Source organism: Melanotaenia boesemani, chromosome 16 (assembly GCF_017639745.1).
Source record: "Melanotaenia boesemani isolate fMelBoe1 chromosome 16, fMelBoe1.pri, whole genome shotgun sequence".
Taxonomy (NCBI): Eukaryota; Metazoa; Chordata; class Actinopteri; order Atheriniformes; family Melanotaeniidae; genus Melanotaenia; species Melanotaenia boesemani.
In genome coordinates this window covers 21712352-21739931 of record NC_055697.1, presented here as the reverse complement: position 1 = coordinate 21739931, position 27580 = coordinate 21712352, and the positions used below count along the sequence as shown (strand labels likewise).

General features: G+C 37.3%; 1 protein-coding gene across 4 annotated transcripts in view; it reads left to right on the top strand.

The window, feature by feature from the left end:
• The first annotated feature begins 344 nt into the window (after nucleotides 1-344).
• The window catches only part of chrm3a (cholinergic receptor, muscarinic 3a), a 90909-nt gene continuing 63673 nt past the window's right edge, over nucleotides 345-27580 (top strand). Inside the window, exons 1-3 of one of the 4 annotated variants that reach the window (XM_042011172.1) lie at nucleotides 345-543; nucleotides 6251-6376; nucleotides 27061-27139. In XM_042011172.1, the coding sequence (XP_041867106.1) occupies nucleotides 27066-27139 (74 nt within the window). In that variant the 5' untranslated portion in view covers nucleotides 345-543; nucleotides 6251-6376; nucleotides 27061-27065. Of the gene's footprint in view, nucleotides 544-6250; nucleotides 6377-27060; nucleotides 27176-27580 lie in introns of those variants that run through there. The other 3 variants (XM_042011173.1, XM_042011174.1, XM_042011175.1) reach the window with 3 other exon arrangements.

Below are 27580 nucleotides of genomic sequence, written 5' to 3'. Positions count from 1 at the left end.
GCAAAAGATATAGGCTAGCTGAAAATCAATTTACCTGAATATTTAATTGTGAATTAAACCGCTCGAAGTTACATTATCATGACCAAACTAGGCTAATTTTACCGACAGAGCTGAAATATGAAGAAGACAAAATGCTCGATCTTGTTTGAGTCTCCAGCATGTTTTTTTTTTTTTTTTTATATTTAAACTACCGGTGTGCGCCCTGAGCTGCGGTGCATGAATGAATCCTGGCTTCTTCTATTCGACGGGTGTGCCACCTGCCGGTGCGTCACGGCTCCTCTTGTCCAATCCTGACACAGTGGCTCTCCGTGCGCCCTTGGAGATCCCGCGGTCCTCCTCACACCGTCGTCCAATCCACGGCTCGGCAACCGTGGAAGGTGGCGAACCTTGTGTGTTCGGGCTCGTTAGCTCTTCACATGTGAATAGATTGGACTGCCGCGCAGTTTGTGAGCCAAACATGGACCTGAGGGAAGTTTGAGCTGGATTGTCATTTTCCCCATTTACTTGTGTTGAATTTGACTGCGCATCAGCGACTGATATAAGGTAAGCGGAGATGAAAACCGTAAAGTTTGGGAAATATCTTGTCCAAGTGATCTTGAAGGGAATCGACTCCCAGAACCGATTAAGCCACGTTTGCTTCATCGCGCAACGACGCACTTAAAAGTTGCAAAGAAATCGTACACGTCTTCAGAGGGATTGTGTCTGATGCAGAACTGTAAAGCAAACGTAAGCTTAAGATGCGCTCTGATTTTACTGTAAGTTTGGCAAACAAGTGCTGCCGCTGCCCAGCTCAGCATCCCTGCCCAGCCCTCGGCTCCTTTCTGATGCTTCTCCAAAAAGACGACGTGGCCTCTCAGGCATATGCGCACATTAAGTTAACTGACAACAAAACACGACAAGAAAATACCTGTATATCGCTGGGATTCCTCAGAGTTAAAGTTATTCAGATTAAAGATAAAATATATTGTCTCTTAAAGTTGGGTATTCTGAGACTTATTTCGGTGAGGACAGTGATGCAGGTTAATCATTCCCTTACATGGCAAGTTGAAGGCTTTCATGAATTAGGCTGAATGTTTATTTATGAAGCCCGTAGATGGCAATGTGAAGGAATGTTCGCTGTCAGTGACCATGGGGTACTTTGACATTGTGCTGCATAATGAGAGTGAGAGCAGAGAGAATGGCATTTGTACCATGGTGCAAATATTTTCCTTTTGGGCTGCAGTTATCCATCATTAGAGAAGCCAGAGTATGTTTGACATCACAGTTTGTTGCATATGAACCACAAACTATTCACCGTGACTCTGGACCTCACATTTGAATATATTACTTATATCAACACAGCCTGCTTGTTTTTACATCAATATGTAAAAAAAAAAAGAAGCCCTACTGGAGACCAGTACTGTTAAGTTCTGTGCCATGGTATGTGCAGTCAGTTTCAGGTGGAGCAGGAATGTGTTTAAATGATTATGACTTTTCACTGCTTCTTGTGTGGAGAGATGCAGCAGGAGACATTCAGAAGAAAAATACACGTGAAAGAGAGGATAAGAAAGAAAGGTGAGCTGCAATAGAGCTTTCATGGACTGATGTATTGTTTGTGTCTTGGTCAATAATATCTTTTGAGGTATTTTTTTCTTTTGATAGATGGCTTTGCTGTGCATGGTGCTACCACAGTATTGATCATGCTTATAAATTTTCTAAATGGGCTGTGGGTGGATGATAGTACACTGATCACACCAACCCTGGTGACGGCGGTCTTGAAGGCTCCAAGTGGGATGAAAATGTCTCTGTTTTTCCCTTTTGGCTGTATCTGTTGTTCTGTGTGGGAACTGCCTTTTCAAGTACAGATTCTGAAGCTTCCACGCAATATTAATACAATAAGCAATAGCAGAATTTTAAGGTTGCTCTGTCTCTTTCTTCCAGTCTTTGTGCTAAGTTAAGCTTATCATATGCAGGTTAACATGAAAAGAAATCTCCCTAAATGTTAAACTCTTCTAGTGAAATGATTATCAGCCCCCTTTCATGAAATAGTGCTCAGGCTTATATAACAGATATCTAAGGCAAAGCTTGACCAGGTCAGCAGTTTCTTAGAATAACAGAATAATGACAAAAATAATGACAATGCGGAAAAAGTATTGGGTGATTAAAATAATGTAAAGAAAAAAAAAAAATACAGACAAAGCTGTAACAATACAACCATCAGGCCACAGTGTGCACTTACTGGCACCAGCAGGCTACTTTTAGAGCAGGCAATAGGAGACAGTGATGGGTATTTTACAGGAGTCAGCTGGCTAAACAGACAGGCAAACTCCCCCATTGGGTTTCATTAGAGCTTGTCTTAATGTTAAAGCCTGTTTAATCCACTTTCACAGCCACGAGGACCACAGCAGAGCAAAGTACAGTGTCTATCTTTAGACAGCATACAGGCTGAAACTTTTCCATCTCAGCTCAATTATTAAAACAACAGCAGAATATTCCCTGTAGCTGGCCTTTAAATGTTTCAGTTGAAGAGGATTTCAGTGTAAAGTTTGTGCCTGCTGGTTTCCAGTTTCAGATAGAGGGCTGTCAATCACTGTCCGCTCAATTAACTTGTCCATAAACAGCTGTGTTTATGCAACTCCGCACTCTTTCTCCCATCTCCTCTGGTTCCTCCAGTAAGCAGACATGCTGCCGGAGGGTGTGATTACAGTAAATCCTTGTGAGGTGAGTGTTTTGCCTCTGTCTTTGTCTCCGCTCTCTGGGCAGCTACTGTTGTTGTCCCACATTCATGGCGCCTGCTTTGCTTCAGAGACACAGTGCTGGGAAGACAGAAACAGACTTCTGCTAGACATATGAGATTATTTAGGCACAAATATTGTACATTTTATATGACTGTTAATCTTGATACAATACATACAGAAGAGTTTGATCATAATTATATTAGTTCCTTATGCAAATACTGTGCTATTGACTTAACCTTTTATATTCATTGTTTCATGGTTATATTACTTGCAGAGATGGCGCCTTCTGGATGCAATTCAAGCCTTTATAGCCAGTATAACATGCTTCTTAAAGTCACACTCATCACTCCCTGACCTCTGCTAGTTGTCATAACCTTCGCTCAGGCAACCCTTCATAGGAAGCAATGAGGTGTTCACTTCATGGCCGTTAACACTGCTATTCTGTGTTTACTTTAGGATATTGTGTATGTTCAGCACACAATAATCCATGCACAAGTCAAGATAATGCGAGTGAATTACAGTTTGAGGGCCAGTTATTGGGCAGGAAATTAAGAGGCGGAGTGGAAGTCAACAAAGGTTCATGTACAGTACGTCTCCTAGGTGGGCAAAAGTTTGAATTGCTCCAGTGCAAGTGTAAATGTTACCCTTACAAACAACCTGCAGTGCTGCTACAGATGCCAGCATTTCCATGCAGATTTTAAATCTCCAGCAAGCCCTGCTGCACACTACTGCAATCTTTGCTCTTTTTGTAAACTTTTTGCCTTTTTCACCACTCTATTTTGCTCCATGTTTGTTCCTTTTCTTTCCTCTTTTCAAATCTTTAGTCAGTCTTTCACTTCTGCTCACACTCTGTCATGTGCCACTGCTTTGCTCACACTGCCTCACCCTCTGCTGCTCCCTTGACAAAGCAAATCTTACTTGATGGAGTTCACATTCATCCTCTCTCTCTCTCTCTCTCTCTCTCTTCATATATATATGTATATATATATATATATATAGATATAGATATATATATATAGATATAGATATATATATATATATATATATGTATATATATATATATATATATATAGATATATATAATTTTGTATCTTGAGCCAGGCGCAAGCTTTCAGTATTCATCCACATGTTACTTTAATCCAATTTATGTTGGTGTCATTGATGCCTTGTTTATTATCCTGAGTTAATGTAGTTTCACACTGCATTGAGTACATTAAAGATTGTTTTGTAGACTGAACTCAATACAGCACCTTGATATTGATATATATGAAGACATTCACAGCAGCTTTGTGCCATTAAGTTTTATTTAAAACTAACACATTTTTAACAAGAATGGGCTCTTCCATAAATATTTTGAGGTAATTTGAGCTGAATGTTTGGTTATTTTAATAAACTCTGTAGTTTGTCTACCATTTTCATTTTATGAAGTGGCTGCAGTTTAAAGTGTTATTGAGACAGCAGTTGTTACTGGCTTCACTTTCATAAAGCTCCACATCTAATAACCCTGAAAACAGCCAAAACAAGATGTGTTAAAAGAAGAGAAACTAGATGCCTGGTGGGTTAAACACTACTGTGGATGAATTAAAGCTGCATGAGAGAAGAGAACAAATAAAATACATAAGCCAAATACATTTAAATTGCAATTTTTTATTATTTAAAACAAGTTTTATTTAGTCTAAAACGCTGTTTACTTAGACTGGTTAAACATATTGTATGACACAAAATGCAGCTTTTTCATAACATAAAGGCAACACTATTTACAAGGAAATGTGCAGTTCTGACTGCAAAGACACAATAATATCTGTCAGTGGGATATTTTATAGAATTTTTCATACTACAATAATCTAAATAATATAACATATTGTGCCATGGTCCACTGACTTGTTGGGTTTCCCACTGAATGAAAAAAGTACATCTAATACTTGATTGTAATCTCCAGAGTTTTCCTTTCAATTTGATCAAGTGATAATAAAGAAAAGAGCATCATAACTGAAGCAGATGCTTTTCCACAGATGTTCTGCACGGTACAATTAAATAGTTAGCATCCCCTCATGTTTTGCAGCTTGTATAAAACTGTAAACAGGCCCAATTGATTCTGATTTTGTATTGAAATGAGAAAGAGAAGAAAGGAGGGTAAGATCTGATCAGGAAGCTGAAGCAAGAAGCATCATTCACAAAGGGAAACAGAAACTCTGTAGAGTGACTCTTTTTTAAGTGACACTAACTTTAAATACTTGGGATCTTTAAATAGGGAAGGAAATTGTGGTCGACAGGGTTTATTTGGTGTCAGTGGTGCTTGTGCATTACTTTATGGAAGGAGGAATAGCCGACTGCAGGACGTGATTAGACTTTGTTGGTAAGAACAAAACACTGACACTTACTTTTAGATAAATATTGTGTTGTGGTTTCAGTGATTTCCTGATTGATTCACCATGTTATAAATGGGGGAACGCTTGACTCTTTCATGGTGAAAGTACCCAGTGGCTCTTTCTTGTCAAAGGGCTTTCTCCTGGCATTGATGGGCCCAAATCAATACAAAATAGTTCAGAGGGATGAACTTTATCCTTTGATGAAACATCTCCATTTTGAAGGTGTCAGGCTCCTTTAGGAGGACAATTCTCCCATTCATACAAATCACAAAGGGTCACTGAATGGTTCGATGAAACTTATGTGAATCATATGCTGTGATGTTGTGACAGTGCTCTCCATCAGTACTATAAAAACACTAAATATGTTCACGAAGAATGAAGCTCCATCCTTTCAGTAGACTTACAGAGATGTGGCCCTTTACAAAGACAGAGAGTTTTTCCTTTCACTTGTCTCTCATTTATGTGACTTAATGTGTTCAGGCACTTACTTTTGCTGGATCAGTAAGGACACCTTTTCATCATCGGTTTGAGATGATTGCATACGAATTCTGCTTTACTGCTGTCACAACGTGAATCTTCTCATTTAAAGATAAACTAAAAACATTGGAAGTCAAATAATTCCAGCATGAAGTTAGATTAAATGCTGCTGTGTGATTAGAGTCCTGTCAGAACAGATCTATCAGAGTGTATCAGTATGTACGTTCTTTTTAGGATTCTGCCAAGAAATGTTTCACACATTAGATCTGAAAAATGTATGCTGCACCTTCTGTCATTACCTCCATTTGTGTTTTTTTTTCTTTTGTTTTTTTTTTTTCTTTTTTCTGCCAGACTCCCTCATGCTTTTGTAATACAGTTCATCAAGCACATTTCAACCGTGGTAAATTGTACACCAGGCACAGAGTACATCCTGGCTAAATCACATCTTTTGCATTTGTAATGATCTATCACCAAGTCATGATGGAGCGAGAAGAAGATCTAACATAGAGTAAATGATTTTTTTTCATCTCTGCAACTTTCTTCCACCTGCATTCACTTGTTGTTTTAAGCTGACATAGAAGACAGCTTTCTGTGTCATATTTACAATGGGCCTGTAAATATGTGCATAAACAGTGCATCAGAAAACGCAACTGCATTTAAGAAAATATAACTTTTTTTTTTTTTTAGAAACTTGGACAAGAAAGGGAGTGGGAGAGGATGACAGGGAGCAAAGTGCCCCATTCTGGGATTCAAACCTGGGCTGGCTGTGTTGAGGAGCTGTAGCTTCTGTAAATGTGGCGGCGGCTCTACCAGGTGAGCTAAATGCCCTCAACCACATCTAGATGTTTACAAATGTTGACATTTCAATCACAAAAATGTGGATTCAGTGGCGACTTTTCAGTGTTTCATTTATGAAATATTCTATTTGCTATAGATGTTAATTAAACTAAAAGTGATTTCTTTGGATCAAAGTTAAATTCCTGATGCAGATTCCCAGCTGAAGTTCAACTCTCTGAACCTGCTGAACCTGACATCTGCAACCAAATAACCTTTGCAATTACAGTATAGGTTGGGCATCACACTATCATAGGGGCCACGCTTTTAAGTGGTGATGCAGAATTACTTTTTAGCTTATATCTCTCCTACATTATCAGTAAAATCTTAAAGTCAGATTAGAAAATTAATTAGTATGAGCCTCTATTTTATAGAATATTCTACGAATAAACCCTTGCTTTAATTTGGTCAATAACTACTAAATCAACTACTAACAATCTTGTTGCAGCAGACCTCTCTGGCTTTCATTACAGCATCTGCATCTTTTCCCATCTTATGATCTTAATGTGTTTCACTTCTCCAGTTAAATAACCAGTTAAATAGCTGAATAAAAGGTGCAGTGATCAGTGCATTTTAGTGCAGAAGCAGAATTAAGACTTTTTTTTTTGTCTAAAAAGCCTGAATTAAAAAAAAAAAAAAAAAAAAAAAAGGATTATAACAACTCTTTGATAAAACAGCCAATTTTCAGATTCTGGTTGTGATGCATTTTGGACATCAGAGCTACTGGTTAGCCCAATGTTTCTCATATATTTACAGAACGACTGATCATCCTCGTGCCTTTCATGGATCATGCCTGTTTAATCTTTGAGCAATGTGCCTGCTCCTCTATCTTGCTGTTATTTTAAATGCATCCCCCTCTTTTTTTGCCACTCTTTTATTTTACACCTGTTACAGAATTAAAACAGAGAGTGATCCAATTCCAAACCAGAACTAAACAAAAACTCCTTGAGGAGCAGCAAAAGAGTCTATGAGCTTTATTTAGATGATCATAGCAGAGGATGTAGAACAAGGACACTTTTAAAGCATATTCATAATGCCATGCAATTTTAAAGGATGAGCGAGTGCATAAGACTTGGCTTCTGTGCAAAATATCTCTATTTCCTTGAGCTTACCACACAGCATATCCTCCATTTTAACAAGCCTTATGAGGAGTAGTATTTAAAACTTATTTATTGTATTTGTTTATGTTGAATTATGTCTGTGAGCAATATTCCAGGTCTTGTGTGCATGCATGACTCTAGCCAAAATATATAAGTTGTGCTTATGAGGCCTTGTTTTCTTCCCTCAATAGTACCGTTAAAAATTTGAGTAGTGACTGCAGTCATGCCTTGAAAATCAAATATTGATCTTTAAAGTTACAGACAGGATTGAGTCAGTTGTTTACACAACGTCATTACACCCATTCACCTGAATAATCCATCTTATAAGGTTTGTTTGCTCTTCTTGTGTGCCCAGTGATGCTTGAAGGTAGCTGTTGGTGAAATTGTGCACTGAGCATCAAAGTTGGAGCCACATGCTCAAAATCAAGTAAAATAAGTGATGCATCTTGTGATTAGTGTCTTGATGTTTTTTTTTCTTGGAAGCACCCCAAACAGGTCTGTATCATACTTTAAGAGAATCCAGTGTAGTACATCTGTCTTTGAGTCGTTCCCTTTCCTCAGCTTGTCTGACATTTTAGAAATAAACAAGGAGTTGTACAACTTATACCGGGCTTGTGAAAAATAGAGTGAATCCTCTGGCTAAACTCTGCGTAGAAAAATTAATTTAAGCCAGCAAGACCCCTCAGCCTCCAGGCATATGACATTTACATGTGTCTAAAGCAATACTAGGAGACAGAAATAATTTTACTCCAATTTGCTATCTTGTCTGTGAATGCCTCAGAAGGTGTTTGGGTCAATACTTTGTTATTTTTCTGTGGCACAGTTGGGTACTCTTATTGGACAGGTTATTAGACAAATGGGAGAGATGCACATGGTGGGGATATTTAATTTTTTTAATGGTAACAAGCGAACAACATCTGATCACAGCAAGATAGAGTAAGAGAATTTGTTTTGGTTTATGAACCAAACTGAAAATGTTGCTGTCTGTAGTAAAGCTGCAGTTTGCTTCACTGCTGTGTGTTTATTTATTTTATTTAATTTTGTGTAACCCTGTGTCTTTGATTTGTAATTAGTATTTTAACTAGGGCCATTTGCTGAAGGTTTCTAAGTGCTACACATTTTAGTACAAGAGAACTGTAATGAATATAACTCAATGTGAAAAGATTTTTTAGACTTGAGTGTTGGTAGTTTTTAGACCAGGTTTAGTAGCATCAGTACCACTGACTTATTGCTGTGTAAAGCTTTTTTTTCACCCTCTAATGTCCAGGTTTTATAAGTTGTGACATCAGTTTTTAATGGTGCTTTCAAATCTTCCTCTGGCCTGGTGACAAGGACAAAGAGTGTCTTTCCAACTGTCCCGAAGCCAAAAGCTTCTTGGTATGATCTTGTAGTTGAGGAGCTGTTACTGACTCAGTTTCATGATGTTTTTCAGATTGAAGTTTAAAAAAATAGTTGGAGCTGTAGGGCTTAAGCAGCAATATAACTACACTGTGAATAATATACTGTGTTTCTTATGTCTCTGTAGCACTGTACACGCAGGTTTGACTATAAGCTCACACACAGAGAGTGAACCTTCATTACCAAACAGACAAAAAGCCAGTTAACATGGATTATAGTTGCCAACACCTAAACTTTAACTGAAGGAAAACTGAATTAAATAAAGCACAAAAAATGGCTGATTCAGTCCCTTGAGGCAACCATCCATGTCTGGGTGATGAGAGAATTCCAGCTTTCCCTGGATGATTTTTCCACACCTACATGTGGATGGATTGGTGTAAACCTTTAACACGTCTGCAGGGATTACTTCCACTTAGCAAAGGGATAATAATCTCAAGCTTATCACAGGAATGTGTGTAGCTTGGCATGATATGAAAGCTTTGTTGGAGAAGTGAAAAAGCATGAATCACTGTGCTGCTTTTTTAAAATCAGTCATCTGTGTTGTGTTTATCCATATCAGCTGTGCAAACCCACTTCGAGCAGCTTTATCAGTGAAAAGCTGTAGAAGTATGGTAAACAGGTTTTAAAAAGTTGTAGAGCAAAATGAACAATTTCTTAGAAACGAAAAGATATGGTGGATGGGCAGAGTGCATTAACTATAGTGCTTTCTTTTGGACAAGGAGCAGTCGAGAAGCAAGAAAGGATGGATGCAATGGCCTGGCATGTCTCCATACAAAGGTTTTTGGCAGGGTAATGTTGGTAGAAAAAATAGAAACAGTTTATTGGCTTGGTACCCTCTGTGTTTCTTTGAAATGTAATCATAACAGGAGCAGGCTATATTTATTGCATATACATGCGACACACTGGAGTTGTGGGATCTTCTATTTATTAATATTTTGTCAGCTGAAAATACGGCATAAACATGAAAATACAGTGGTTAATGGTTACAATGGTTAAATCAGCTTGATTTATAAATTAGGATTCCTGGCCTGGGCTCAGTTTAAATCTCTATAAATGAAAGTTGCAAACAAGGAAGGCAAAAGAGAGAATGGCTTCTTGCTGTGGAGTAGTAGAGCTGGGAGCAGCACAAAACGGGGCTCTATTTTAGTTTGAGTTTGGACATTTTTGCGGGAGCAAAGCTGACACTGTGTTCTTATAGATTAGGAGTCATGATGCAGACTTTATATCATGCACAGTTTGTTGATTTATGCATTGTATTACCACTTTAATTTGAACTTTTGTTCTGGAATAAAAGTATAAAAGGATTGATAATATGAACAATTAAAAAAAAAGCCCAATCTTTAATTGTTTGTTGATGACCATAATTGATATGAATGCATGTTGATGTCTTTCTATTATTGATGTAATGTAGACAGGAACGGTTCGGCACCCTGCGTTTGTCTTAAATATTACTCAAATCCAACAGTCAAACTTGCTGTGCAGGAGTAAAAAATCAGAGCAAAAGGCCCCCCCATTAAGAGCCCCATCTCTTTCTGGTTAATCTCGGTGTTATAGTTTTGAGTGTCTTCATTTCAGTGATTTTACTCTCACTGTGGTTGTTGACAGGCTTTTTTTGCCTTTATTTTTGGTTAACTTGTTCTTTTAGTCATTTTTGGCAATGCTCCATATTCAGATTTTTCTCATTTATTTATTTATTTTCTTTTATTAATTGTGTTTTTGAAATCATTTTAAGTTTTTTTCTTTCATGGTGAGCTTGAGGGGGACTCTCTTAGCTGCTGGTTTGAGTCCACTTGTACTTGTTTTAAGTATTTTGATATATATTCTGTTTCTAACATGCTCCTTGTTGTTGTTTTTAGCTCATTCTGAGTCTCCCATTTAGTAGTGTGAGCCATTTTTACTTTTTTCTCATCGTTTTACATCTGTTTATAGTGAATGATTGCAGTTTTGGACCCCTGCCTCTTCTCGGGTCCCTCACCCTGTGCCTGATGGCCCCTCAAAAACCTACCAAAATACACTTCTACTTGAGCAGCAACATGTAGCCACTGAAAAGCACTGACTGTAATACCACAAGCATGTTCTTACCCTGAGTGTTTAATCTTTCTATAAACAGAAGTTTGTGGCACCAGAGCAATCTATTAAACTTTGTAATTACATTTTAATTCTCAGCATTGCAGCTTCAAACCTCTAGGATGCCACTAAGATCTAGGGGATGCAATAAAAAGCGTGAGTGTAATTACAGAAAGCTTTAAGCTGGTAAGATCAATTGTTCTAGCTCTTCTTTCACACACTTGTGTTCACAGTGATATTTCATTAAAAAGAGACTACATGTTTTTGATGACCCTGAGTAAGCTCTTTTGAGTTTTCTCTCAGGCTGTACCACGTTTTTGTTCTGTCCCCACTGTTCATGTTTGTTTAACCACTCATTTTTAGTCAGATTAGTCTCAGTAAAGCTCTTTAAATTAATCTTATTAAATCACATTTTTTTGTAGAGGCACAGAGGGCCAGTTAGAGTTTGTAGCCATCTGCTTAATTTTCCTTATGCTTCTATCATTACACCAGTCACATCTTCCTTAATCCTCAGCAGGTGAGAACCTACAGGGGAGGGGAACAACCCTGTGACCACTTCGCTGCCTCTATTTATTATTTGTCTGTTGGATATCAGGATCTTAGCTGATACAATAGGTGACCAATGATTGACCATTCTTTGTAAAGCAAGTGGAACGGAGTATGAGTCACTGCCCTGGTTTGGTAATTACCCTTTTATTGTATCTAAGTTTTGGCAGCAGGTTTAAGCACAGAACTTTGCTCTCCATATATCATAATCAGGATGTGGCAAAGGTTATTTATATTGTTCACAATCCAGTGTTTGAGCTCTGTCTTAATTCCATGGTTAGTTTCCAAGCATTATCATGTGCTGATGACAAGAAACCTAATCGCATTACTGCTATGTGTATGTGTTTTAATTGCTAGCAGCTTGATGGTCTAGACCACTTGGCTGTTGCATGAGATACAGAGAACAATAACATTAACAAGGCAAGAATACTGATGAAAGTGACTCCAGACGTTTAAAATTCCTTGACTCATTTGTGTTGACTCAGTCTTTGCACCGCCAGGTGTCTAAACCAGGATTTATTTGTCTCCCTGTTAAATGCGTCTGAGAGCAGCTGAGGGGTGAAATGAGAAATCTGTCAAAATGCTTCAGAGACAGTAACGTTGTAATCAGTTTATTTAATCGGAACAAATTATGGGGATAGATGCTTTAAATGCATTTGACGTGCATCCCTGTAACTAGAAGCGTATTAGGGTTTCCTGTGGTAACATGTAAAAGGTTTAACAACATCCTTATTTTTCCTAACAATGTGCTGAACCATCTTTCTAACTTTCCCATTTATAGGATCAAACTGTGGAAATATTAGAACAATTCAGAGCAGGAGGAAATATTTTATTGCATGTGCGCAAACTGTAATGCAATTGCTAAAGCTCTCTGAAGTGCACTAACCAAACTAGCCTATTGATTTTGACTGGTTCAATAAGAAACTGGGAACTTTCCAGAATCCCTTTGTGGTTTTGTGATATTTTTTTGTATAGCCATGGAAACTTTTGGAGTGAAAAATAATGATCACATTTGCATCCAGTGGGCAGATAATGTTATGCCTCCAAGACAATAATTCTTGTGTTTTCTGTCAGTATAAATATTTTTCGTCTGCTAGAAATTAATCTAGAAAGTATGCAAAGAAATGTTTTAATTATTGTTAACTAGATCGTTCTATTTTAAATAAACCCAAAGCCTCCTATTAACATCTGTTGTGTCTTTCTGACTCTTTAGAGATCAGGATATCTAAAAAAAAAAGAAAAATTAAATTTTTCATAGTAACACAATTTTGAGGGCTCCACAGGACTCAAATGAGTCCTTCGTCTTTCAAAATTCACTCAATTTATTTACTCACGGAGTGCTGCTGGGGCATTGTTTTCTTTAGTTTTTAGATTTAGCAGCACATAATCAGACTCACAGCTTTTACCTTCTCTTCTAATTTATCTTGCCTGCATGCTTCACATTGATTAGTCTTTCCCCCGCTCTTGCCCCTCGTAGACCCTCGTTGCCATTAACCGAGTCCTGTACGGGTTGTACGGGCATTTTTACGTTTGCTGCAATCAGTCAGAAGAAAGGACAGGATGTGGCTCAACCTTACACAACACATGTTTAAACAGTGAAGTCATTCGATCTCTGCTTGCGCTTCATCCATCAGAGAGACATATGCGGTTGATTGTACGTCCAGGAGACGTCAAGAGTGGCTCTCCAAATAAGACAATACATTTAAACAGTATATTTTTGAGGAATTTAAGAGATTTAAACATTTGGTTATAGGTTATATTTGTTCTCTAAACTTTTTAACAGACATGTTCATGGAAAATTCCCAGATCTTATAATACCTTTGTTTAATTTAACGATTCACTCACTCCTGTGGTCCTCTAAAAAGATGGTGAGGCAAGTGGAAATTGGAAAAGGTGAGAGGAATGGGTGATATACTGTAATGTGAGCTTGAGCAACAGCCTCCCTAATAAAGAAAGTAAAGATGCATAAAATAATCTGTAATGCTTGGCTGAATTTACAGCCATTAGTGCATCTGTGGATGCAGGAGATTAAGAATTTTGTAGACTCACATGTGTGGACCTTCAAAAAGCTTTTGCTTTATTGCTATGCCAGGAGTTCTGAAGCAAAGAAAATAGTCTCCTGTGTCAGACACAAACTGTTCCTAGAGCACAGCATGAATAAAATCAGTGGTGTATCTCTTAAGTGAATATGCATGTACAACATGTTCTGCAATTGTGCAGTTTTCTCTTTATTAATCCAATGCTGGGGAAGAATTTTTGAAATAGTCTATCAAAATTTTATGATGTCCTCTTTAGCGTCAAGTATCCCGCAGATTGAACAGAATCCGATTTTTCTTTTTTACTGTTATAATTGCTCTCGCGTCTCTGAATATATGGTGTGATGGAAATGTAGTGAGAGCTGGAGTGACTGTCCTCAGTGAAAAGGAAATGGAAAATTCAGCTTTAGCCTCAGGCCGAGGAATCCATATATCAAATTTATAATGGATAATTATGAGCATAGAAGTTTTTGGGTTTCAGATTTGTCAGAAGTTGAATCTAAGCAGAACATGTGCCATATGCTTTTTTCTTTTAGTTTTTTTTTTTCTTTTTTTTTTTTTTAATCCAGTGGTTTTAAAGACCAGTGCTGCTTTTAAAATCTTTCCACATGGCCTTGTGAAAAATTTTTAACATGAAGAGTTGTCATGGTCGACGCTGGATGTGAATGTAAATCCATTTTGCTCCATCACCGGCTCACTATTTGCTTATACTGGCCATAATGAATCATTAATTTACAGCTGTCACTTGCAGCCCACAGTCTCTCTGAGCAGAATTAACTCTTGATCCAGCAGAGCAGAGTAACAAAGAAATGGAGCACAAGACGCTCTGCATGTGTTAAAAACCAAAAAACCAAAAAACCAAACAGCTATTTATGAGAAGATTTATTAAAGCTGTTATGCTGCTTCAGTTCATGCATGTCGTTTTGACTGCGATTTGCATCAGTATTATTTTATTGCCTCTCATTATTCTATGATTTTTGGTTCATCTATGCTGCATCAAACTTTGAGGAGCATGTGATTTTTATGTTGTAGGGTTTTTATGCATTGCTTTAAGTGCTTATTTGTTTCAGTTTCAAATCCTGAATCAGAGTATAGATTACTTTCACAGTACCTTTGGGATAGATAAAAAAAACCCTTTGTGATTAGGGATGCACAGATATACAGTATCAGCCTAACATCTCTGTTGATGGATATCAGCTTGTTGACTGGAATCAGCCAATCTGTAACATCAACTAATGACAGTGGCTAATATTTATCTGTTCAGTCCTGTGTGTTGTTCTGACTTTGCTCCGAAATGGTCATGATTTATTTTCGTCATTTTGTTGGATACAAAACATTTTTGCTGTGCCATAGAAGCACTGGAAGTAATTAAATTGGAAAACAGGCTGCAAAATGATCTTTTTTGATTAAAATTTAAAATATTTGCCACATTTTTATGAATAACTTCATTCAAAGATATTCTGACGAAGAGCTGAAAGACTGCTTAGTTTCTCTTTTTAATTCATATTTAGCTGTTTCTCATTAAAAGAAAAAATAAATGACAAAAAAACTGTCATAAAGTGTCACAATTTGTGCATTCAAAATTTTAGATTAAACTAAATGAAAATGTGGAGTCAATTAAAAGATTAAAGATTAAAAGATAACTTGTCAAAGAGTCAGTATTGTGAATAGTTGTGATTAAAATGTAGAAAAAGCTTAAAATAATTGATAAATGTTGCCACTCTGTGTATTGACAGAAAAATCTAAATAACTAAAAACAGCCGTTGTGGAAACATGAGCCTGTACTCCAAATATCATTATCCTTTCACAGGATAATAAATTGTGTCCCACAGAGAAGGTCCTTGGTATCCCAATGGATAATGAGACAGCTGCAAAGAGAAATCAATCACTCTTTAAAAGATGGTCTTTATAATGTTGTTAACCACTAAAAAACAGACTATAACAGAGAGAAGAAAAGATTTCTCAAGGTGATGCTGTTTAAAACAAGTCAGCAGCTGGGGTTCTTTGTTCAGTTTGCACATTTAAAACCATTTAAATGGAAAATTTGACTTTTTATATGACGTTCAGTTAGCAGTTTTCAATGCAGCTTATTTATCAACAAAATGTTTTTACTTAAATATTTTAAGTTTTCACTAGTTATTCATATTTATCTTATATAATCTTTTGTGCAGCAGTTTGGTCAAAGTTTTGCTGTGTTAAAATATGTTAAATACATAAAACTGACTTCACTTGACTTCAGTTGCTTAAAAAATAGATAACTGTCTCTCCCACTATTCTAACAATAACAGTTACAGACAGCCCCATCAGCCTGTTCTCCGGTCCATGGATAATATCAATATACATCTCCGATACTTTCGAGGAGCCCACTGTGACCTGAAAAACAAGCTTTAAAGTGTCTTTGCTGTGGCTATAGGTTGGCTGCAGCTGTGATTCTGTCTGAACATCAATGGGGTCTTGAACAAAGGGTTTTGGGCAAGTGGGAACTTTGCTTCTTCTTTAGAGATCCAGATCAATTGACTGAGCTCAGGTTAAAGAGACAATTATTTTGGCTCCTAAATGGCTCTTTTCACCTTTAGCTTTTTTGATTTATCCAATTTTAGCAGAGTTTTGACACATGATTAGTGTGTATGCATACACATTAGGTGTGTATATTATTAAAATTATTCAGAGGAATCATGTGATAGGCTCCTTCTTCCCTTATTTTGAATAAGTAGGTAGAGAAAAGGGATGGATGGATGGGTGGATGGATGGATGGATGGGTGGATGGATGGATGGATGTGTTTCAGTAAAAACTCTAATATGTCTATAAAGATTGTACTGTAGAGCCTGCTTGATATCTTACAAATTTTACACTCATCCCCAGAGTTGTTAATGTTATTAAAATCTGTCCAGATCTAACTCATTTTCATTTCTGCTGTCTTTAGACTTTGTTTCTTTTGCACAGCACCCCCTCTATGTTTCAATCCTGGTCATTAATCACAGCAACACTGTCTGTGAGAGTGTCTGGTCATTGCCACGGATTGTGGCTATTAGTCTGTTGCATGTCCATAAATGACAATAATTTTGTAGAGACATGCTGTTTGATCCATCAGGTATGCTACATAAAAGAAAAGACAAATGTTTCATTTTTTATGTCTAACTTTTTGGGTATGTTATGTATTTTTTCATAAGATGTGTCATACACTAAAAGGAAGTTTACCATTGAGTCCAGAGCTGCCAGAGATTTCTTTTAGTTAGCATTACTTGTGCTTTGTTTTTTCAGCTGATTTCTTATCCAGCCATTTGGTTTTTCTCTACTCATTACTTCAGTCACCGTTATTGCTAAGTTTTTAATAAGTTCTTGCAGTGGGGACTTTGGGTCTGCCTCTGACTGTATATGACCAACTGTTTGTGCAGACTTAGAAGGTTAAACTGCACAAATAACTTGTGAAAAGGCAAACAAATAGCCCACATATATTGTTCCCATGATTTCTTTAGGCAAATTTTCATAACACTCCCAAACATATGATTCTCTGATGGGATTCCTTGAAAACACAAACACTTCTTAGCCTTATGCATACTTAATAATAGCTACAACATATTAAAATTCACCCAGTCAGGCTCACTGATGTGTGAGAAAAAGACATTTTTTTTGTCTCTGTGTGTTTGTTGAGACGTTCAGTGTCCTGTGATTTAAGAGACCAAATTATTCTCTTGAAGTTGTTCGCGCCAAACGTTAGCCTTCTTTTTTGTTTTGTCGCTGTGGCCACAGGAAATAATTCATTACTGTAGAATGAAGGTTAGAAATAGCTTTCGCCTGATGGAGGACCAGCTTTATTTGAAAACCAAGAATATTCTTTTGTTAGTACTGGCGCTCTGACAATGCATTTAAATTCCTTTGTGCATGAATAATTCTTTTTGCGCCTTTTGGGACATTGTAATATAGTCCTGTTTCTCAACCAGTCCCGAGTTAAATGAAATTGGAATGAGGAGCGGTGTTTGGGAGTCAGTGTTCTCCCTTTTCTGATGACCGATGGCAGAAGAGAGATGAAAGGCCTGATGTAAAAAGCCGTACCTCTGCTTCTTTTCCTCCCCACATCCTCTCCTCTCCACTTTCCTCCCTCCTCACCTAAGCTGCAGTGCATCTTTTCAGTGTCATCAAAGAATGCAAGGGGGTCTGCCAATCCAGTTCATGTAAACAGCAAATAGATGCAGCCACCTCTTCTGCTTCTCCTACCTTCCATCCCTTCTACCTTTGTGCTTCTCTCCCTTCCAACTTCTTCTTTCATCATGTTTTTAAGGTACATTATATTTAATGAAGTGAGTAACAACAACACAGGCAGTTTTGGCTGAGTGAACACACTAAGCGCTTTGAGCTGCAGAATTCTTTTATTCTGCACTGGGATATTTTTGATGATGAAACCCTGGCTGACATCTGGCAAAATGGGATGAAGAATTCTCTCCATGCAGCAAGGATACACACCATTTGTCAAGCAGGCTGCCTTCAATTATCCACCCAACTTAATATTAACCAATAATTTGAACACTAATGACACATTTGTTTTTACACTGGCCAGGTGGGACATATTTAAAGCCCCTCTTAAACAGAAAAAGTGTTTTTCTTTAGTCATCTTGCTGCCATATAGAAAGCTGCTGAAATATATATGTTCTGTTTAGTCTTTTTCCCACTGCAATAAAGAAAGAGCAGATTGCATCTTAAAAATTTCTCCTTATTGTTTGTATTTCTCAGTTTGTGGTCGTTTGGGGAGTAATAATTGCATTTGTTCACACCTCTGTGGATCACGCCTCCTCTTATGCTGTCGGCTCACATTCAGAGTGTCTCTAATTGAGTTTTTGGACAGCCGGTCCGGTCTCAAACGCTCCGTGGGAGATAAAAGAAATGTTGCATTACAACATCAAAGTGGTGCCCCCTCCCACACAATCTCACCCCATTCCACTTCCACACTCACTAAAACATGAGGAGATCAAATGAACATTTGAGGTCAGTGTAGCTCTGAAGGGTTAATGATCTGTAGACCATGTTTAGATTTTTAAAACTCACACCCTGAGCAGATAACTACCATCAACCTCAGACTCGTTGCTTCACCGATGATTCATGCACTTTGCTAACAACCTGTTTATTTAAAGCACTTTGTATGAATATGTTTGACTTTAAGTTGACTTAACTTGGCATAGACCTGTTATTATCTGGCTTCACCAGGATCAATAGGTTGTCAATAGCAGCAGACATGTGGTAGACACCACTTAAATTCAGTAATGGCATTAAATATTCACTGGTACACAGACTTGTTTGAACTTATAATTAATTTACAGCGAAGAAACACCCTTTTAAAATAATTGTATTTTCTTTTTGTCTTTTCTATCTATCTAGAAACTTTCATGGCCATAAAACAGCAAAATACTAAGTTAATCTGAATGAAGTCCTCTAGAAAAACACTGAAAAGTGTGTGTTTTGCATTTATCTGGTCATCATAAGCCATTGAGAAGACTAAATCTGACTGGCCATTCAGTAAGCGCTCTCTTTCAAAACTTATTTATTGTATGTGAAACTGGTAATCATCCCTCAGTTTAATTACTTTGCAAAGGTCATAGAAATTTCAAAATAACCTGTGGATTAAACAAACACACAAAAAAATACACAGCAGACCTTGTATCTATGATACCGTGAATGTATCCTTAATGATTTCTTTTAAGAAGCTAATTAATGGAATAATATATGCCAGGCATGTCTTGAAGCTTGCTTTCTCCTCGCTTTTATTGATGCGTTGCCAGGTTTCTTTTTTCTGATATTATCATTGTAAAAGTGGGAAACTAGGAACAAAGCATGTGTGCTCTGTCATGCATGTGTGATGAAAACTAAACAGGCTGTGCTAATAGTGATAACATAGCCAAAATGTATTTTTATTATTTGCCAAGACATGTGGAAATTGATGCAAACATCACACATTAAATTAATAATAAAATCCCCTGTAACTAAGTTAACATGATTCACAGAGCACTGACAAATGAGAGCTGGATGTTGGCTGGATTGATAATAATAATAAAAAATAATAATAAAAAAAAAAAATAATAATAATGATAAAGTTAATTTATAATGTTCAGAAAGGCCTTGTTGAATTCTGACCCATGTGTTTATAATTGGATCGCTGATTATGCCTTTGAGGATCTTGACTGTTTAGTCATTTATGCTGTTGCTTTTGGAAGGTCACAAAGACCTGTTCTGTCATCATTGTTGATATATCTGAAAACGGAGGTTGAATGGTGCCTAAATCTGTCTGAAAATGAGCTGTGACTATAGAGATGTCGTAGGAGTTGGAACTCTTTACAGAGATGTCTTTTTAGAAATGTGAGAAGGTAAAAACGTTTTGCTTTTGGCGACTTTTCAAGGCCTCTCTGTTTTTTCTTGTGTCCTATTTTTTTTGAAAGATTACATAAAATACAAAGGTTTTTCAAGACTTGCAACTTTTTGAAATGAAGGCAGCAGTTACAAACCTTACTGTTCAAAGTTGCACTTTTTGCTCTTTAATGCTAAAACTCGGACTTCACTTTTAAGGCTGACAGTTTGAAAGAGAAGTATCTTTATTCTCTACTAAGCTTTGAAAAAAATAATCTTTCCTTGATTTCATGCTTTCTTTCACTCTCATTTTCATCCTCACTCTTCCTTCCTTTACAGCCTCATGGGCTTTATTGTGGCTGCTTCTCTTCCATCTGTTTCCCAATCAATTTGGTCTCATTTCCTGCCAATTGGTCCACCTCCATGGGTTAAGGCCCATTTAACAGGAAGCATCGCATGTTGAGATCATCAGCTGTAGTTATGGTGATCAGTCTGGGAACCGCTCGGTGTCGGAGAAGCTTTGCTTGGATTTTGGTATTTGAAGTTCTGGACAGATCTGTGTGTTTTTGTGTGTGTGTGTGTGTGTGCATGAGAGGAAATAGCAGTGTTTAACAGATGGCTCATCAAATTGACTCGTTTTAACAGTGTGAAATGTTAATGAACAAAACAGTATGCCTGTGGTTAGGTTGCTACCAAAGTTTCTGTGGTTTATTGATCCAGGAACTTGTTTCTGGTGTGCTGAAGCACAGCGTGTTTGACATGCCACACACAGACAACACGCAGAATCAATATAAAACATCCTCCCAGTGCATATAGTGTGAGTCTTCATTACTTTATTGCCACGTTCTTAAACATTTTATTATCTTTTGTAAGTACCATCATGCATTTACTTATGACAGCCACAAACATGGCACCTCTCTAATCTCTTTAAACAGTAATGTCACTCCCATACAGTATTTATCACCCTTATTTCCCTCGCTGTTAGAGCTCCTGTTTTTAACCAATCTATTTCTAGAATTCATGAGGTAAAACAAAAGGGAGGTTCACAGAACAATCCACAGTCTCCTCACTGATGTAACAGCGAGATATATTTTTTCTCTCATGAATTTTAAAGCGAGCTTTTGCTCACAAAGTAGAGTGTTGAACGGCAGAAGGCAGAGCATTTCTACTGGTCAGCCAGCTGCACACATATTAACCTCTCCCATTTTACAACAACTTAAAAAGAGTAAAATCTTCTGTGCTGTTGGCAGGCCACACAGTCTGGTTAAGGTTCTAATATTTTTGTTAAGCTGATCTGGCCTTCTACTGCTTACTGTCTTTCTGGTTGATATGCTAAACCAGTTAGTAGAATATTCCTGTCCACATTTGTCCAAAAACCTATTTAAGAGAGGTAAGACTTCATTGTTTTTCATTTTCTTTGCCATTACTCATATACAGAACATTTTTACACCAGCATCAATATATATTTAAAGAAATGCACAAGCATCGGCATCTCAATTAAACATTATACTGTGTGAAAATCCTATCTTCATTTTTGCAAACCACAAGAATATTAATTTGGTTTAATCACCCTATATTATGCACAATAGAGAGCCATGGTGTCTGCCTGCTGCTCATGAAGTAGCCAGTCTTATCAGTGGAAGCAGATGGAGAGCGTCCAAGTGAGAGGCTAAGTCTGGCTCCATGTATGTCATAAGTAAAAGGATGACCTTGGCTGCATCTCAGCCACAGTTGGGCTATAAGAAACCCATAGTTGCTGTGTTTGCCCTCCTGCCTTTCTGCACATTTTTGCCTCATTCACACACAATCTGCCTAGCTCCTACACATTCTTATATGCAGTGTTATAGCTGCAGATAATGCACACACTTCCAGTTCAATTCAAATTTTATGTAGCACTTTTATACAAAAAGTAGCAAAAAGTGCTTTGCATATATATACTATTACATGGCACATTAAAAACACAAGTTTCACATACCCAAGTATATGACTTAACAATTTTAAAAACACACACCTGATCATAATCCCTCTCTCTCTGTCTCTATCACATGCAGTCATGCACACACACATCTGACTTCCACTCTATCATCATCATTAAAAGCCATTCTAAGACACAGCAACTCTTGGAAATCCCTTAAAGGCTAGTAATTTGATACTGAGCCATTCATAGTATTTGCTTTGAGGTTAAGATGATGCTTGATGGTTAATATCAGATGCAGGTTCACTAAACGTTCTTCCTATTTTCCGAATGAATGAAGATTGAGCCCCTTTTTATCATGCCCCAGCAGAACTTGCAGCGCTGAATTTAACCCAAGAATGGGTATTTGACTCACATAACATAAAGCTGAAAACACATTAATCAAGGGCAGTTTTTGGGCCTGTGTAGTTCCTCTAAGAAGGCAGCATAAACAGTGAGTGAAAGGGGATATCAATGGCTTTTCAGCCAGTAAATTTTAAGAGCTTGGCTAGAAGATTTATACTGGACCTATGCTGAGCTATGAAGTAGAGGGATATGGGACTGTGAGTTAAGGTGTCATGAGATTTAAACTGGTTTATGTTTAATCTGAACAATCCAGTCTGTCATGTTTTAGCTGTGGCCCGTACACAGTGTTGACCCTGTGCTGCAGTCTCTCTGTTGGTTTAAAAAAGTACAGAATTACTCGTAAGCCTTTTATAAAACCTGATCTTTTGAGCTTTATCAAACCTTTTAAGTGTTCTGTCATTCAGACCACCTTATAACTGCTACCGAGAAAACCACAGTTCCCACGTAATATTTGTCATTTAGTCATCAGATTTGAAGCTACATGAAATGGTGTCCAATATGTGGTGCTAGAGTTTTGTTGCTAGAAGATTTAATGTCACCATGACAATTCATGTTAGCCTGCCAATAATGTTATGGTTGTTTAAAACATCCTGACATTGCCCAAAATGAAGCAGAGCGTGATGTTTTTTGTGAGTAAACATTCCTTTGTTGGACTTGATGATTTTAAGGATAACAAAGAATAGTAAAGTTTTGTCAGAGCTCCCCTTTTAACAACCTCAGCAAATCTAACAAATTGACCCTCTCAACTAGCTACTCCTCTCTAGCTCATTTTTTATGTTAGCCAGACAGGGGACTGTTTGGGACAGGGGAAATTTGTTTTTTTTTAGCTACACTGTAACTATACGTTTATTTCACATGTTCCTTTTTCATTTGCTGCTGGTTTAGGTTTTAGGAAAACAGAATGGCTTGTGCTAAAATTAATCAGCTTGTAATATTTACCACATTACATCCTGGACTTCTCCCCCTTTATTTAAACTTATTCTTCATTTTCAGGGTTAAGACATTTTATTATCGTCTTCATCAGATATTGGGCCTTTTCACACATACCTTTCAAGCCAGGACTGAGGCGCTTTTATTGCACATCACTGTAATCAGGTGCACTTCCACTGTCGTTGGATTAATAGGAAGGAGTTGTACAGTTGTACAGTTGTACAGTTGAAATAGGGCTGGGCAATGTATTGAAATTTTTAAATATATCAAAGGCAATATAGAGTGAGGCAATATTGTTTATATGGTGATAGCTTTTTTTGAGTTAAAAGTATGATATCTTTTTGCATTTTTCACAACTGTATTTTTGTTATGGTCATTGAAAAGTATTTTCATTCATTTTCTTTTGAGAGCATAGAACTTCCAGAGCTGCAAAAATGTTTATAAGGCTGAAGTCCCCCGCGGCTCATCAACATCTCATCAACTACGTGTTCTCGTGTAAATTAGCACTATTAATGCTTTCCTGAAAGCACCGCATCCTCCTTCAGATCTAACTTCCAGTTCAGGTCTCCGTTGTACATTTCTGTTGAGTGCACTAAAGGAAATTATATTTGTTATGAAATATAAATTTGTACTCCATCTGCATTTTCAGATCTCTGATAGTGGAATGATTTCATGCAGCAGTTGATCGATCAGAGTGATCATCTGATAAAGCAAATAGACACACAACAGTTACCTTCCAGTTATCTGTAAAGTCAATTAAAAGCATTTCAGTAGAGCAAAAACTCAGATTAGTTATACACTGTCTTGTTTTATTCTATGAGGTCTAGAAGTGGACTGCAGCACAAAGCTGGGAAGAAAAACTCTGACACTGATGTCAAGTGAGGCAAAGCCTGCTGAAGCAGAAGAAGAGACTGGATCAGTGCTGAGACTTCTCAATAGGTGTTTTAGCCTCTTAGTAAATAGTGTAGATTTTCATGAATGCATAAATATTCTTGCTTTCTTTCCACATGCACATTCTTCTTGGTGCACGACGGCAGCGTGCATGTGGTTGATACGACTGCAGTGAGGCAAGTGGACGTTCTTCTGCAGCTGCTGCAGAAAATCGCTTTGAGCTGTTTGGGTTTCAGTGCACTGATGTGGACGTTTATTACTACAAGGTCCAGTATTATACATACAGCAAAAAGAAAAAAAAATCATCAATTCATCTCTGCATACCACCCTTTACAGGAATACTTCCACAGCATCAGATCCAAAATGTCTAAAAATAGAACAGTACAAAGTCTGGTGTGGTCAAAATAACCACGTGTGGCAGAAATAGGTAGAAATGTTGTTGTTTACATATTAAATATTAAAACTAGTTTTAATACAAATTCATGTAGTTTTAGGAAACGTTGGGGACCCGCAAGGCTTTATGAATTTATTCCACAAAATTATTTAATAGTCCTATGCAAATTGTAAAATGGTCAAAATGATCGTCTAGGCCATTCTAATGTTAAATGCATCTAAGATTTAGCACATAGATACATTCATCTCTAGAGATTTCAACTTATTTCTGTGAGGTGCACAGTCAAAAGCCTGTGTTGAGTGCTGTCTGCTCTTTGGGTCTGAAAAGTTGCCTGAGTACCTGCTTTGAATAACAATAGGTCAGTAAGTGAGGTGATTAAGTGTGGTAGAGGGAGGGAGGACTGCAGGAGAAACTGAAAATCCTGGTAATTCTAAAGGTTATTTAATATACAGCTACTTTAATTTCAGTCAACTGCTTTAATGCACATGTGCTGCTGAGCCTTAATAAATGTGTATTTAGCACTCAAGACTTTAAATTAGAACTGTCTCTTTAGTTACTTAACAAAAAAAAATAAAATAAAATAAAATAATAATTATTATATTGTTAACCTGAATATATAATGGATATATATATATATATATATGTATATATATATATATATATATATATATATATATATATATATATATATATATATATATATATATATATTGTCTTTCGTTTTTTTTTTTTTTTGTTTTTTCTTTTGTTTTTAATTTCTGTAAGCTTTGCACAATACTGTAGTAAGGCTTGTTCGTTTGCAGATGTTTCTTCTACATGTTTTTTAACGCATGCATTATCTTGACAAGCTGATAAGACTTTGCTTTAGTTTAGAAGCTTTTAAAGGATGGTGCTAATTAAACAAGCTTGTAGCCACTGTGACTTTTGGAAAGCCTACATGCACAAATGTTGCAATTATTTTATAAAGATAAGTTTCAAATACCTGTTTTATGAGTTGCTGCATAGCTTACAGTCACCACTGATTGTACTTATGTTGCGGGGCATTTTAACATTATTGTGTATTGCACCACTGAGCCTTCAAAATACCTGGTGTACAGATACATAGTTTCTCAGGTCGACAAAGTCTGTTTTCAGCTGCTTTTGAAAATGATCACAGTTTTCTCCCTCAGAATAAACTGCTTTGAGACTGTGAACTGAAACTTATATAATTATTTGACCTTTTATCTGTTACTTTAAAGGAGTGCCACCCCCATCCCCCCCCCCCCCCCCCCCCCCCCCCCCACATATATTGTAAGACTAGTTGCTGTTATATTCTGGTAATGAGCTATTTCTCATCCACATTCCCTTATCTGGATCATAACCAGGTCATGCTATTGTGAAAAAAGCCCTATCATTTTTGGGTATTTTAATGTAAATTGAGGGTCGGATCAAGTCTGAGTACAGATTTCAAGTGGAAATTTGAAAATGGTAATTGTCTTGTTCAGTTAAGCGCTCTTTATGGCTTCCTTGAAAACACCCCTGCAGATTCAGTTTAAGTTTGGAGCAGATAGGCCAAGCGAGGTTGTCAGTATTAGAATGAAGTACACTATCCTGTTGGGTTGCATTCCTTTAAGGGTACAAAACAGCTGCTAATTTGCATTTGAATTCTGTGTGTTCATGTTTAGTCTCTACGCAGCCAGAGAAATTGTCAGTGTTACAAAAAAAAAAGCAAAGAACCCTCTTTACTCAGAAATGTCATGTAGCTTCCCATTAGAAAATAAGTGTTTCCTCAAATTGACCCTTGAGGTGTAACTTGCATTTGTAACAGGAAAAGGAAAGTGGAGTGTTCATTTGCTTAACATTACTGGATGTGTGGGATTCATTTTATTGTTAGTATCAAGCCCCAACCTTGACCATCTTCTACTTTGTCACCCTTTTTCATCTCCTCAATGGAGCCAGCTATGACTTCCGTTTTTAATAAGATCATTTCCAGTCTGGGAACAGCTCCATTACTTCTGATTATTTTTAATGGCAAGCTCATTCTTTTGTAGTACATTCATGTTTGTCTCTCAAGCCTTGAAGACTGTTTTAATGAGCTCTCAAAAGGTCTCCTTCCTTAGCCCCTGGCTACATCCAGCTATGTGCAGCAGGCAACTGTACTAGACCCAGACTATATAAGGCATGAACACTTCCCTAGACATAAAGACATGCCATTCTTTCCTTTGACAGATGTTATCCAGTGGGGAATGGTAGCCACATAACTTGAGTAGATCCTTGATTAAAACATATTGCATAAATAAAGCATAAAGCACAAAGATTTCAACAGTGCTGCAGATGTCAAGGTATATTACAGAGAGCAACATGAGCTATCTGACTGCGAGACACATGAAAAATAGACAAATACTGAGTGAAGTTTTTTGGCTTCACTTTATGATGGAAAATGTTTAATTTCTGGTGAGAAAGAGCAACCATTCTGGCTCATTGTGGATGTTTGAAGTGTTATAGTTCTTCCAACCTGTTGATGTTTGACCTCAGTTTCAAATGCTGCAAAAGTCATTCCTGGTATAGGTATTCCACTTCCTAATTTGGACACAATATAATTTTTTTTTAACAAATTGTCTTCTAACATCTTCTCCCTCTGCCTCCTTGCTCCATGTCTGCCTCCTAGACACCATGATCCGGCTGGAGGAGGATAATTCTGCACCCCCAGTAGACAGCATGAACACCGAAAGGCACTCTGCTGAAAGGTGACCTCCATACACTTCACCTCCCCACAACGTTTGGTGAGTTAAGAGAGAGAGAATCCCATGTTTTCACAAATGACACCGTCTCTTCCGGCCAGCTGTCTGCAGCCTTGAGCCATTTCCTAATGTTCATGTTAGACATTTCAAATGGAGTCCTCTAAAACAGAAAACATTATGTAATGTTGGCTCTTATTAGAGATCCCTCTATGAAAAAGATATATTCATTTAACACTCACTGTTTTATCTTTATCTTTATCTATTTCCCTAAAGTGTTTATTTTTTCATCTCTGCATAAAGTTCCAGTGTGTGACATTTAGGACGTCTGTGGTAAAAAAATATGTCATGTCAGTAATCCTTGTTCTGTCTTTACTGTTGAATGAGCTCATTTTATCCAGAGAAGCAGCTGGTTGCCAGCCTTAAGACATGACAAAGCCATCTTTGTTC